The sequence below is a fragment of the Protobothrops mucrosquamatus genome, unplaced genomic scaffold (genome assembly GCF_001527695.2).
Source record: "Protobothrops mucrosquamatus isolate PMUCROS unplaced genomic scaffold, P.Mucros_1.0 scaffold1601, whole genome shotgun sequence".
Classification (NCBI taxonomy): domain Eukaryota; kingdom Metazoa; phylum Chordata; class Lepidosauria; order Squamata; family Viperidae; genus Protobothrops; species Protobothrops mucrosquamatus.
This window is the reverse complement of record NW_015387764.1, coordinates 230123-243298: the sequence shown is the minus strand read 5'-3', so window position 1 is coordinate 243298 and position 13176 is coordinate 230123. Positions and strand designations below refer to the sequence as shown.

Here is a 13176-nt window from a genome sequence, read left to right as displayed (position 1 = left end):
GGGGGGGGCTCACCTGCCGCAGCGGGCGTCCTCAGGGCCAGGCCGCGCAGGGCGGGGGCGGCGCAGCTGCGGAGGAGCCGGGCGGCGGCCAGCATGGCTGAGGGACGGGGAAACGGACGGACGGAAGGGAGGCGAAGGAGAAGCGAGGCCCCGGCGGCGGTTAAGCGCGCGACTTGCGCCTGCCTACTCGCTCGCCACACGCGGCCCCCTCCGGTCACCCGGAGGACAAAAATGGGACGAGCCGGGCTACGGTGGCGCGCGAGGGACAAACGTCGCGCCACGCACGCCACGCACGCGGGAGGGGGCGCCAGAAGAGGCGGGAAGGGAGCGAGAACAGGGGTGGGGGGGTGGAGTGGAGTGGGATGGGGGATGCGCGCGCAGGCGGCCTGGGGCGGGGCGTTCCGTTTCCAAAGGAGGAGAAGGAGGAGGAGAGAAAAAAGGAGGGGCGGGGGTTTCTGCCGCGCGGAGGCGGGCGGGGCCGTCTGGCTGGGCAGCCAATCAGAGAGAGCGAGAAGAATTAACCTGGCGGTAGGGTTAGGCCACTTTGGCTCTTTTATGACTGGTGGACTTCAACTCCCAGAATTCCTAAGCCAGCATGGCTCAGCGTGGAAACCTCTCCCTTTCCCCTCAACATGGCTGGCTCAGGAATTCTGTGAGTTGAAGTCCACCAGTCATAAAAGAGCCAAGGTTGCCTACCCCTGACCTATACCTTCTCAGACAAGTGACTGTTTAGCCCAGGGGTAGGCAACCTTGGCTCTTTTATGACTCGTGGACTTCAACTCCCAGAATTCCTGAGCCAGCATGGCTCAGTTTGGAAACCTCTCCCTTTCCCCTCAGCACGGCTGGCTCAGGAATTCTGGGAGTTGAAGTCCACCAGTCATAAAAGAGCCAAGGTTGCCTATCCCTTTGAACCAGGGACTTAATCGGGGAAAAAAAGTTCAAGGTTGCCGGAATGTTCAATTCTGCGCTTTTAATTCAAATAAAATCAGAAGGATGATGAATAATGAAGTTATGGGTGTTTGGGGGTTGTTTTTTTTTGCATGGCTTGGCTGCCTAGCCTCTCTCTCTCTTTTTTTTTTTTTAAATGACATCCACAGCTTTGCTGTGCCACCTGGTGGCTTGGGAAGACATTTCTGGAGACTTTCCCCAAAGTTTTAAAAGATTTATAGAGGAGGGTGGCCGATTCCCAAACTGGCCACCTTCTGCCCTGCAGTTGGGACCATCCTTCCTCACCCTTTCTTTCCTTCCAGGGCTAGGCTGGTGCTTTATTTAAGTCGTCTTCGTTGCACGCTTTCTTCAAGGCTCCCTCCGCACACCTCAACCTTGAGTCATAAATCACGTTTTAAAAAGTGCAACGCGGCATATTCAAGACGCTCCATTGCAGGTTCGCACCATTGCGGTTCTGTGAGCCTCGTGGAACAAACCAGATAGGAATCGCAGCCAGATGTACTAATGAATCAGTTAATTAATTAACTCATGAATTAAGAAATTTCCTGACAGTGAGAACAATCAGTGGAACAACTTGCCTCCAGAAGTTGTGGATGCTCTAACACTGGAGGTTTTTAAAAAGAGACTGGGCAAGCATTTGTCTGAAATGGTATAGGGCAGTGATGGCGAACCTTTTAGAGACCGAGTGCCCAAAACCCACTTATTTATCGCCGGGTGCCAGGTGGGCGTGGCCCACTGGGTGGGCGTGGCTGTGGTCATGGCAGACTGGATGGGTGTGGCCAAGGTGGGCGTGATCACCTCGATGTTGCTTGTGGGGAGGGACGCCTGTGGGGGCCGGTCAGGGTTGAGGGAGATCCAGGGGGTCTCTGGCAGGTGGGGCGGTGGGCAGGAGGCTCGTCCTATGGGGTGAGGCGAGGCAAGGCGAGGAAGGGTGGGGGTGCCACTGTCAAAGGGCAAGGTGAGGCAGGGGCCGGGGCAGCTGCTGCCTGACACCATTGGCCCCCGCACACAGATACCAATGAGCACATGGGTGCTGGGATGCATCCAGCCACGTGGGACCTCGGCGAGTTAACGGGCGGCTGGTTGAAGAGGGATGGTTGCCATCTCTGGGGCATGGTGCGCGTGCCCACAGAGAGGGATCTGAGTGCCGCCTCTGGCACGCGTGCCAAAGGTTCGCCACCACTGGTATAGGGTTTCCTGCCTGAGCAGGGGGTTGGACTAGAACAGTGATGGCAAACCTTTTAGAGACCGAGTGCCCAAACTGCAACCCAAAACCCACTTATGCATCGTCAGGTGCCGGGTGGGTGTGGCCCATTGGGTGGCCGTGGCTCATTGGGTGGGCATGGCTGCTGTGGTAACGGCAGACTGGGTGGGACTAAAACATTCAATCAATCAATTACAACTTTGCAAGATCTTTTTTTTCCCCGAGAGAAGTTGAAATTGACTGATTGATTGAACCTTTTTTTTTGCACATGGAGGTGGAGGCCTAAAGCGAAAAGGTTTTATAAAACCCAGCTGAAGGCCTAGGACTGGGGCAACGGCACGCGTGCCCACAGAGAGGGCTCTGAGTGCCGCCTCTGGTACCCGTGCCGTAGGTTTGCCTCCACTGGACTAGAAGGTCCCTCCCAACCTATTTTCTTTCTATTTCTATTTCTATTATTTCTATTTCTATTATTTCTATTTCTATTATTTCTATTTCTATTTCTATTATTTCTATTTCTATTTTTATTTCTATTTCTATTTCTATTCTACTGTAAAGCACAATGATGGAATCTTGCAAGACGGAAAATACAATTCTCCCCCCCCCCTCTTCTTTACACTGGAGACACGAGGGATGTTCTCTTCTGAACTCTTGTTCCACTCACTATCTAGCTGTGGATTGTGCTGTCTCGTATTTGAACGTTCCTTTGGCAGTCTTGCGACCATGCTCATTAAAAGCTCCATCACCAAGTAAACTCACCAGATGGTTCAGCCATAGGCCACCTTGGCATGACACATGGATCTTCTGGTGCTGGGGGCAAACCTTTTAAAGCTTTTAGTCAGTGCCTGTAACAATCTGACAAATGAGACGCTGGGATCCTGTGGAGCATGGAGCCCTTGGGGATATATAACATTTAAAACATGGCTGGTAGAATTAATGTAAGCAGTTCCCGTCCTTCTTTCCTCTACACTAAAAAATGACTGATCTGCAGCCATTACGCATCATGGGCCTAGTGCAGGGGTAGGCAACCTTGGCTCTTTTATGACTCGTGGACTTCAACTTATAAAAGAGCCAAGGTTGCCTATCCCTGGCCTAGTGCAATCAGTCAATCAATCAATCATTCAATCCCCTTCCCAAGATCGCCATTCATCTTCTTTGGTGGTTTGAGTTCCTCCACACCTTCCACAGTTGATCCCAGTCTTGTTGGGAAGGAAGAGGGAGAAGAAAGTCAACAAAGGGTTGAAGCAGAACAACAGCTGAAAATTAGTATTCAATCATGCAGCAGGAAGAGGAGCAAAATGAATTGATCTGTGTGGCAAAGAGATAAGGGTCCACCGTTAGCCCCAAGGAAGCAGCTGTTTGCGGGTAGATAAGGCAATCTAACAAAGATTCTATTAGGAGCCTCCCTGCCTCTCTCTCTCTCTCTCTCTCTCTCTCTCTCTCTCTCTCTCTCTCTCTCTCTCTCTCTCTCTCCTGTAGATTTCACACCACATACTACATTTTTTTTTCTTATTTTCGTTCCCGTCTCGGTTAGAACAGGGCTCTTGACCATAGGAGACAGAGAGATGGAAGGTCTTCTTTTCTCCTCTCCAAACTTCTCTAAGGTTACTGCCATTTTTTCATTCCGGATTTCTCATTTTCAGCAACCACCTGGCTGCCCTGTCACCAGATTGGAAGCCAAAGTTGGGTGATGAACAGAGAGATACACAGACACGGAGGTTTAGAGAAACCATTACCGCATTTGACAGCTTGCAAGTGACCGATGTGAGCTGGTGGGAATGCAAATGTGTACAAATGCTGTCTATCAAAAGCCAGGGTGGATGATGCCCCCTTTGCCAACCTTTTGTGGAGGGTCTTGGTAAACAGCATGACCCTCCTTTTGAAGAGCAAGAGACGAGGTAGAAGAACGTGGCTGCGGATGAACAGAAAATGGATTCTTTGCCTGAAGAGCAGGCCCTCTGCATATCTCAGAAATCGTGTAAGCTTCCTGTCGGATAACAATGCCTTTGTCCTTGTGGTTTGGGTTAAGTGGAGAACGCTATCCATAACATCAGGGTTTCCCAACCTGGGCAACTTTAAGATGATTGGACTTCAACTCCCAGAATTCCCCAGTCTGCTGGCTTTCATGGCTAAGGTGAGACTAGAACTCTCAGTCTCCTGGAAATTGGTCCAAAGTCACTCAGTCCTCTTTCGTGTTTAAACCGAGACTAGAATTCTCCATCTCCTGTTTTCTGGCCTGGTGCCATAACCATTAAAGCATACTGGCTCTTGTGTTGTGTCTTATTCCAAAAAGCATGACTAAAAAGCCAGCTGCTTAAACATCTGGGTTAATCCAGCTGTGGTCCTCATCCCCAAAGATCACATCCAGCCTGGGAGTGAGCTACCTCATTTGGCGCTCTCCGTGGTGCTACAAACCGACTCGTCTTAACGAGGGTATTCTTTTTTGCTGCTTAATCATTAATGCATTGATTTTAAACATAGGCATGTTTTCAGCCAACTTTCAAGCCAATCCCTCAAAGTAGCCCTCAGCAATCAGGTGCATGCAATTAAAGCACATTATAATCAAACATGATCACAGCCCATTGATAACCAACATTAAAATTCCAGCCACAATATTCCCATCAGACGCAATTACAGCTGAACTACATTTTATGGAACTGGAACAAATAAATTGGGCATTAAGGCTTCTTTCAGTTGGTAATGATCAAGTCTGGTAATTCACACATTCGCGAAAAGCCTCCATCCTATGATTCTAACCCAGAATAGCATTCAAAAGAGACTCTTTGAGGATTTGGGATTGTAAGATTATGTTTACTGAGAGAGTGAGTTTGGACTAGTGCTGAAGGCACCAGGCTTGAATCCAGGAGGCTGGGAGTTCTAGTCCTGCTTTAGACATGAAAGCCAGTTGGGTGACTTTGGACCTATCATCAGGAGACGGTGAGTTCTAGTCCTGCTTTAGACATGAAAGCTGGCTGGGTGACTTTGGACCTATCACCAGGAGACAGTGAGTTCTAGTCCCACTTTAGGCATGAAAGCCAGCTGGATGACTTTGGACCTATCACCAGGAGACGGTGAGTTCTAGTCCCACCTTAGGCATGAAAGCCAGCTGGATGACTTTGGACCTATCACCAGGAGACAGTGAGTTCTAGTCCAGCCTTAGACATGAAAGCCAGTTGCGTGACTTTGGACCAATCACCAGGAGATGGTGAATTCTAGTCCTGCCTTGAGCCTGAAAGCCAGTTGGGTGACTTTGGACCTATCACCAGGAGACGGTGAGTTCTAGTCCTGCCTTAGACATGAAAGCCAGCTGGATGACTTTGGACCTATCACCAGGAGACAGTGAATTCTAGTCCAGCCTTAGACATGAAAGCCAGTTGCATGACTTTGGACCTATCACCAGGAGACGGTGAGTTCTAGTCCTGCTTTAGACATGAAAGCTGGCTGGGTGACTTTGGACCTATCACCAGGAGACGGTGAGTTCTAGTCCCACCTTAGGCATGAAAGCCAGTTGGGTGACTTTGGATCAATCACCAGGAGATGGTGAGTTCTAGTCCTGCCTTAGGCCTGAAAGCTGGCTGGGCAACCTTGGGACAGTCACTCCCCCTCAGCCCAACCCACCTCACCTTGTCATTATGGGGAGAATAGGAGGAGAAAGGACCATTAGGTATGCTCATTGCCTTGAGTTATTTATAAAATTAAAGGTGGGATATAAATAATAGATAAGTAATAAAAAATGTCTGGGTTCACACAACTATCTAAACCCAACTATCCACCAAACCCTTCAGGGCTTAGCTCATTTCTTCTGTGATTTACGTTTACCTCTAATTGATGGTTTTATTCAACCAAAATCTGCAAAATAATCTGTGGTTGACGGGGTTCGGACATGAGAATAAGCCAAAAGCCAGCAAGTCCCATTATTTGTACAGACCCAGCCGGTGTATAGAATCGTTCAAAGGCCAGCGAAGAGCGAATATTTCTTCTCATTTCTGTAGTGGTGAACCCAGCACATTTTTTATATCCCAACTGACACATTATTTGTCTCCAAGAAAGATTGCTTTTAATGGATTTTTTTTTCATCCGCTTCTGAAATGCTCATGTAACCTTATAAAGTCTCTGGTCCTGGTATTGTGTCACTTTTATGATATTCGCTCGAGGCCTGGCAAGCTTTAGAAGCTTTTCAAACAGAAGCACCATAAACACATCAGGAAGGAGAAAAGAAGACCTCAGAATAAGGGGGGGGGGGAAAGGACTAAGGAATAAAGCATAACCAATTCTTTTATCTTTAGGTCCAGGGCACCAGGAGATAACCCTGGCCTGCTCCCCAATCCCTAGGATTATTTTGCTAAAATTAAATAGCAAAAATGCTAATCATGCTGGCATTATTCCCTCCTGGTGATGAGTCAAAATGGCTCATTCCATTGACCAAGATGTATTGTGTGCCCATTTAATGTGTTGTTGAAAAGAAAAGAAATGAATGAATGAATGAATGAACCTTTATTATCAAAGTATAACATGTATACAATGAAATTGGCTGAGCCTCCCTCCATGCCCCCCCCCACAACTCACAGTGACTACAAACCCCCAACTTATTACACCCTGTGAGCTAATTGCATATCACGCCGGCCTTGCGAGTCTGTCACGCATAAAGTTATGTCCCATTCAGAAGCCTGACAACCCATGGATTGGGTTCTTCAGCCTGTTGGTACGGCTGGCTATATTTCTGTATCTCCCGATGGTAGGAAAGTAAAGAGGTACCAACCAGAGTGTGAGTAATCCCTGAGAATTTTCCTCACTCTGCCAAGGCAACGGGCCCTGGCAATGTCGTCCAGTGGTGTCAGGGAACAGCCCACAATGTCTTGCGCCATGCTCATCAAAATGGGGGAGATTGTTCAGCCCATCAACCCTCAAATCATGCCCCATTAACGATTTCACAGTATCCATATCTTTATACCCCACAGCTCCTAAGGAGAGCATCCCCTGTTTGCAAAAATAGTCTAGTGATTGGTGGCAACCCATTAATCATTTTGACCACCTAGTACCAGGTGCTTTTTCACCCCATGCAAAGGAAAGCTGCAGTCCCACCATAAACAAAACCCCGAAGGCGCAGAGATGAATCCTCGGAAGAGCACAAAGGCTTCAAATATTTAATAGCTTCCTGTCCCTGACTTGCATCTTTCTAATCTGAGGCCTGACATGGACGAGAAGAGCAAACTAGGTCCATCTGTCTCTTTCTGGGCCTCACTCAAAAGAAATCACTGGGCTGTAGCCTTAGAACTGGCCATTAATAACCCCGACAGCTGGTGATGAAGGTGTGACTTCAGCAGGGCCTGTGTTCTTCCTGACAACCCAAACATCTCAATGTAGGCTTCTCAGCTTCCTATCCCTGCAAGCTGAGAACTGGCCTTCAACTGGGGGGCTTGGGGAGGTTGCCTGCCTCCACTGGGGTCAGGTATTCAGCGACATCAAAGAACACAGTGACTGGACGCCATCAAAGCTGACACCATCCAGAGCATAGAACAATTCAAAGAAGGAGTGCAACTTCAGAGGATGTGGAGAGACCTGGCCCACAGAGTCAAGAATCGGACACAGCTGAATGGATCACATCATCATCCTTGAGTGACCTGGAGATTTGTCCTTTGCTGAGCTCTGAGTGAGCATCCAACATCTCTAGAAGATTGACGTCAGGGAAAGCTCTACCAAGACAAACTCACCATGACCATCGGTGGGAGGGTCCAATGACTCTGGAGCCCAGCAGCTAAAGAAGATGGAACTGCATGATGAAAAAAAAGTGTGGATGGGGGAACATCCCTGGTTGTTTTCCCAATAGCTGGCATAACGATCAGTCCCTTCTCAGCCATTCCCCAAACAAAGAAATGGGGCCAAAAAAAAAAAGAACTTTGGTAAGGTACATTCAATCATGGCTTGTTCAATCAAACTTTACTAAACCAACCACAACCGGTGGGGTGTGCAGAACAGTCCAAATCTGAACCCCTGTTTTACAAACCACGGTTTACAGAACCCCCTGAGCCCAAACCAAAGAAAACACGGCCATTACCCACAATGTGTGAATCTCCTCTTGTGTCAACCAGGTTTTCTTTTTCCCTACTGACAAACACCCAATAAGTCCTTTAGACATGTACAAGATATTCTATTGTGTCATGGACAATGTATTCATGCAACTTTCCATAGGAACAAAAAGTAGCAAATTTCCAGGCATTCTGCAAAATGTCTTCCCCTCTGACTGCTGTGAGGTTAAAATAAGCTTCTTTGTATCAGCTCTTCTCATATGTGCTACCTATGGCTCTTGAGCATTGGGTACCCCCAATGTTTCCTTCTTTAGCCGGTCTGTCATTCTGCTGGGGGCATCTACAAAATGAAGAGTATTTTCCCTCTCCCTCCACCCTGCCCTCTATCTCAGCTCTATCTCACATCTAAGGTCCACCTAAATTTGGCTTTGTTCACCATCCAAATCAAAGTAGTGTACATTCCATGGGGTTTAAATCACTCAGACAACCAAGTCAGCACTGGGGAAAACATAACAGTTGGATCAAGCTACATTTTCCTTGTGCCTATGCTCGAGCAGGGGGCTGGACTGGAAGACCTCCGAGGTCCCCTCCAACTCTGTTATTCTGTAATTCTATAATCCCAAATCAATTAACCAGTGGAAGAGCTTTCCCCTCAGAAGTTGTGGGTGCTTCATCACTGGAGGCTATCAAGAAGGGACTGGACAGCCACTTGTCTGAAAAGGTCTAGGGTCTCCTGCTTGATGCAGGGGGTTGGACTAGCACAGGGCTTTTCAACCAGTGGTATGGGTACCACCTGTGGTACATTGGCACCTGGCAGGTGGTACGCGACCATCCTGGAAAAGTGGTAGCGGGGGACGGGAAGGAGCTGAACCGGTGACAGCACCGCACAAGCCTGAGTGAGAGATGGCTGGAGCTGCAGGGCTGTTGGCTCAGCGGAAGCGCCAGGATCAGCACTTCTTTGGGGCTGTCAGGGCTCAGTGGAAGTGCCAGGATCAGCACCAGGCTCCTCGACCTCGAGCCGCGACTAGGACCGCGAAGACGACTCGGGACTTCTTCGTGGTTAGTCGACCTTACAACGTCGTAGAGGTCCCAGAACACTAAATGTAAGTCTACGAACCGTTGACTAAGTATAAATACTACCAGTGTCACAGGGTCCCAGTACACTTCACTGGTTTTGGACGACGTTGGTGGCAGCAGACGGGGGGAATAAAAACCAAACACCCCCCATCCCACCCCCGCTGCCAATCCTCAATAGAAATGCCGGGTACACAGGCAGGTGTCTTGCTCGGCTGTGGCTTGGGGGGCACCTTTTTCAGTGAGATTGTATTTTCAAACAGTCACTAAGCAAACTGTTGTAAGTCGAGGACTACCTGTACTTTATCACTTTTTTCCTTTTTTTTTTGGTCATCACGTTTTGGACCCCTTGCTAGGCGACTGGTGGTACTCCTATTCTGTACGTGAGTTCAATGCAAGCTGAGGTGTTAATTCAGAAGTGACACCAGCTCTGTTTGCAACCCACCTTCTCTTTCCAAAGCGTCTCTAAATGTAAATTGCACATTCAACCGGTTGTCCTTGTAAGGCTGGCATATGGCTTGGATTATTCTTTTCGCAGTGGCCGAAGGCTGAAGGAACACACACGTGTGCAACTGAGTCAAAATCCCCAAGTCACGACCTCCCAGAGTTCTTGTTGTTGGGCTGCATGGCTGGGCTAGTCCTCTTCGTGGGGCGCAATCAGTCTTCTCTTGGTTGCCTTGGGGGAGATCCTGCTCTCAGCCCAGAGGCTGTCGGGAGGGCTGGGAGCTTGGTAGCCCATCTGATTGGGGTCCACCAAGTCCTTGGACAAGAGGATGTAGATGGAGGGCACATTCTTGTGGACAGTGAGGTGTTCAGGAGGTCCTTCCGCCCTTGGTCCTTGGTTCTCCCACACTTCCACCAAGGTCCGGTATTGGAGCCTGGTGACCTGGTGGAGACCTCCCAACTTCCTCTTCATGATCTCCACGCAGGTGATGGTTTTGGTGACCGCCCGTCCGCAGCCGCTGAAGACAATCTGACGGATCTCCTCCTCCTCCATCTTGGCCATGGCGAAGCCCATCAAGTTCCGGATTTTGCTGCCCTCCTTCACCTTCATCTCCACCACGTGGGGCTGCAAGTCAGAGAAGGGCAAGGGGCCGCCTTGCTCTGAGGTCTTCACCTTCCTGAAGTTCTCCATCCTGGACTGGACGGCCGGGGGTCCAGTGGGGAGGAGGGAAGCCGTGGCCTCCTCCGCTGCTCCAGAACTCATCCTTTGGGCCATCATCCGAGGACCCTCGGTCAGGGAAGAGGTTCCCCCCGGCTCGGAATCTCCCAGCTGCATCTCGGACCCCAGGGAGAAGAGTCTCGCGGAGGACCCTAACCCGCGTCAAGACTTCTCAAAGGAAAGACTCACCGGGAAGCGAAGCGGCCCGAAGCTCCGGCGACCTCCAGCGCTTTGCTCTGCCTGGAAGGTTGTGGGGAGCCCGACTTTCCGCCCGCTGCGTCTCGACGGCCGCTTGCACCTGCCGTAGCCTTCTCGGCTTCATCCTGGAGCGGCTTCGGTTCCTCCAGCCGTCCAGCAACGAGGGGAGGCAGGTATCACGGACGAAGCCGGGCAGAGCGCGCGATGCAACCCCTCTCGCCTTTTCCAGCGTCCCGTTCAGCGTTCCCTGGCCGGGGAGCAGAGCCGGTCCGCCCGTCCGTCCGACGTCTCTGCCTCCGTCGAGGCGCGGCTGAGCGCCAGGACGGGGCTCCCGGGCAGACCTTCCTTCCTTCCTTCCTTCCTTCCTTCCTTCCTTCCTTCCTTCCTTCCTTCCTTCCTTCCTTCCTTCCTTCCTTCCTTCCGCGGCGCCCGGCTCCCGGCCAACGTCCCGGCGCGCTCTCGCCGCTTCGCTCGGCGGCGCCCGAGTCTGCTCCGGCTCAAGGACGAGCGGGCGGTGCGCAACTGGGAATCGTCGGTGTCAGCAAAGTGCAGGCGGCGGCGGCGGCGGTCCCTGCCGCGGAGGCGTCGTCGCCGCGCTCTCCCCGCCTCCCGGGAGGGAGCCCTCCGCCTGGGGAGGGGGCGGGAGGGCTCCAGAAAGGGTCCCCTTCCAACCGACGGGCGGCCCCTGCAAGGTAGGACGAGGGCTGGTTGCGGAGGGGCTGGGGGTGGGGGTGGTCTGCCTAGCAGGAAGGCTGGAGGCGTCTCTGGCTATTTGGGGATGGGGGCTATGGGCTTGGCCAGGGTGGGTGTGACGGTTTAGCCTTCGAGACACACACACACCCCGTCCACTCTCTCTTTGGAGCCCTTGGCTCCGAGTCGCCGGTCTGGAAAGTCCGATCCTCTGCCCTTAGGAGAAGTCCTTCTGTTTCGGGCTTGGAGGTGGGACTTGTCTCCTGGCTTGGTGGACCTCTTCAAGAGCTGGGTTCCCTGGAGGAGGAAGAGCTTCTCACCTTCTGAGGTCAACTGAGAGTAAATTCTCCTTCCTACCCTCCTCCCCACAAACCTCACTCCCTTCTTGCACTGATGGTGTTACCTAGTTGGGTCATGAAACATCTGCAAGAAAACAACCAGGCTCAGAGAGCACCAAGGACCCCACAGTCTTTCTCCTCCTCCTCCTCCAAATTCCAAATTCCAAATCCTTTATTGTCAAAGTGCAACATGTGTACAATGAGATTGGCTGAGCCTCCCTTCGTGCACCCCCCATCACAACTCACAGTGACAACAAACACACAATCTTATTGCACCATGTGAACTTATTGAGCAACGCACCGGCCCCGCAAGTCTATCCTACATGGAGTTATTTTCCATTCAGGAGTCTGACAGCCCCTATGGGTAGAAACTGTTCTTCAGCCTGTTGGTGCGGCTGGCTATGCTTCTCTCCACAAACCCCACTCCCTTCTAGCACTGATGGTGTTACCTAGTTGGGTCATGAAACATCTGCAAGAAAACAACCAAGCTCAGAGAGCACCAAGGACCCCACAGTCTTCTTCTTCCTCCTCGTCCTCCTCCTCCTCTCTACAAATCTCACTCCCTTCTAGCCCTGATGATGCTGGGTAATGAAACACCTGCAAGAAAACAACCAAGCTCAGAAGGAGCCAAGAACCCCATTCTCCTTTTCCTCCTCCTCCACTCTGCCTCCCCCTTCCCTTCTAGCACTGATGATGTTACCTAGTTGGGTCATGAAATGTCTGCAAGAAAACCACCCAGCTCAGAGAGCACTCAGGATGCCACAGTTCAGTCCTGAGAAATATTTTCTCTTCTATCGGAAACTTCCAAAGGCCAAATTGAAATGGTGAGCTTCCAGACAAACTGTGATATACATTTTGTGAAAGATATCTTCTCCTTGGGCAACAAAGAGATTGGTCCGAGGTTATCATTGTTGTTCCTATCCCAAAAGAAAAGTGGGGGAAAAAAAATCATTCCTGTGACTAAATTTATATAAGGCTTCTTGATGGACTTGCAGCACTCCAGGCAAAGGAGAAACAGTTGAAAGATGGATAAACGGTGCAGGATATTGATTTTCAATTGAGATATCGGCTTCATGGAGCTCTCAGGACTGTTTTTATGCCTTTCGGAGATTGTAAATCTCTCCCCTTTGACTGATGAGTACCAGGATGGAATTTGGGCATTTTCAGATGAGCGTCAAAACAACCCAACGCTCTCCTTCATCTCCACAACACGGTTTGGTTTAACTGTTGGGTTCGCATTTTTCTGAATTTTCAGCCAGTGTGGCTTGCAAGTGATTGGCTTCAGTTTGTGTGAACCGAATCAGTTCTGATTTATTCAGCAAATCATGGCTAAACACAAGTAATCAAGGAGAGAAGCAACCTAGAACCGTGGTGGTGAACCTATGGCATGGGTGCCACAGGTGGCACTCAGAACCCTCTCTGTGGGCACGCGTGCCGTCGCCCCAGTGCTAGGGCTTCAGCTGGGTTTTATAAAACCTTTTCACTTTAGGCCTCCACCGCCATGTGCAAAAAAAAAAAAAGGTTCAATCGATCAATCAA

At 50.4% G+C, this 13176-nt stretch overlaps 2 protein-coding genes across 2 annotated transcripts in view; both read right to left on the bottom strand.

Moving 5' to 3' along the window:
- LOC107293393 (cytochrome c oxidase subunit 5A, mitochondrial) overlaps nucleotides 1-204 on the bottom strand; it is a 6788-nt gene extending 6584 nt beyond the window's left edge. The window contains exon 1 of the mRNA XM_015822544.1: nucleotides 14-204. Coding sequence (XP_015678030.1) covers nucleotides 14-95 — 82 coding nt within the window. The 5' untranslated portion in view covers nucleotides 96-204. The remainder of the gene's footprint in view (nucleotides 1-13) is intronic.
- A 9679-nt stretch (nucleotides 205-9883) lies between these two features.
- On the bottom strand, nucleotides 9884-10384 carry RPP25 (ribonuclease P and MRP subunit p25). Its single transcript, XM_015822536.1, has one exon. It carries the CDS (start codon nucleotides 10382-10384, stop codon nucleotides 9884-9886), a length of 501 nt encoding a protein of 166 aa, XP_015678022.1.
- Between the last annotated feature and the right edge of the window lie 2792 nt (nucleotides 10385-13176).

Excerpts from the sequence above, each read along its gene's own strand:
- RPP25 (XM_015822536.1), bottom strand. The coding sequence starts at position 10,384 with ATGGAGAACTTCAGGAAGGTGAAGACCTCAGAGCAAGGCGGCCCCTTG.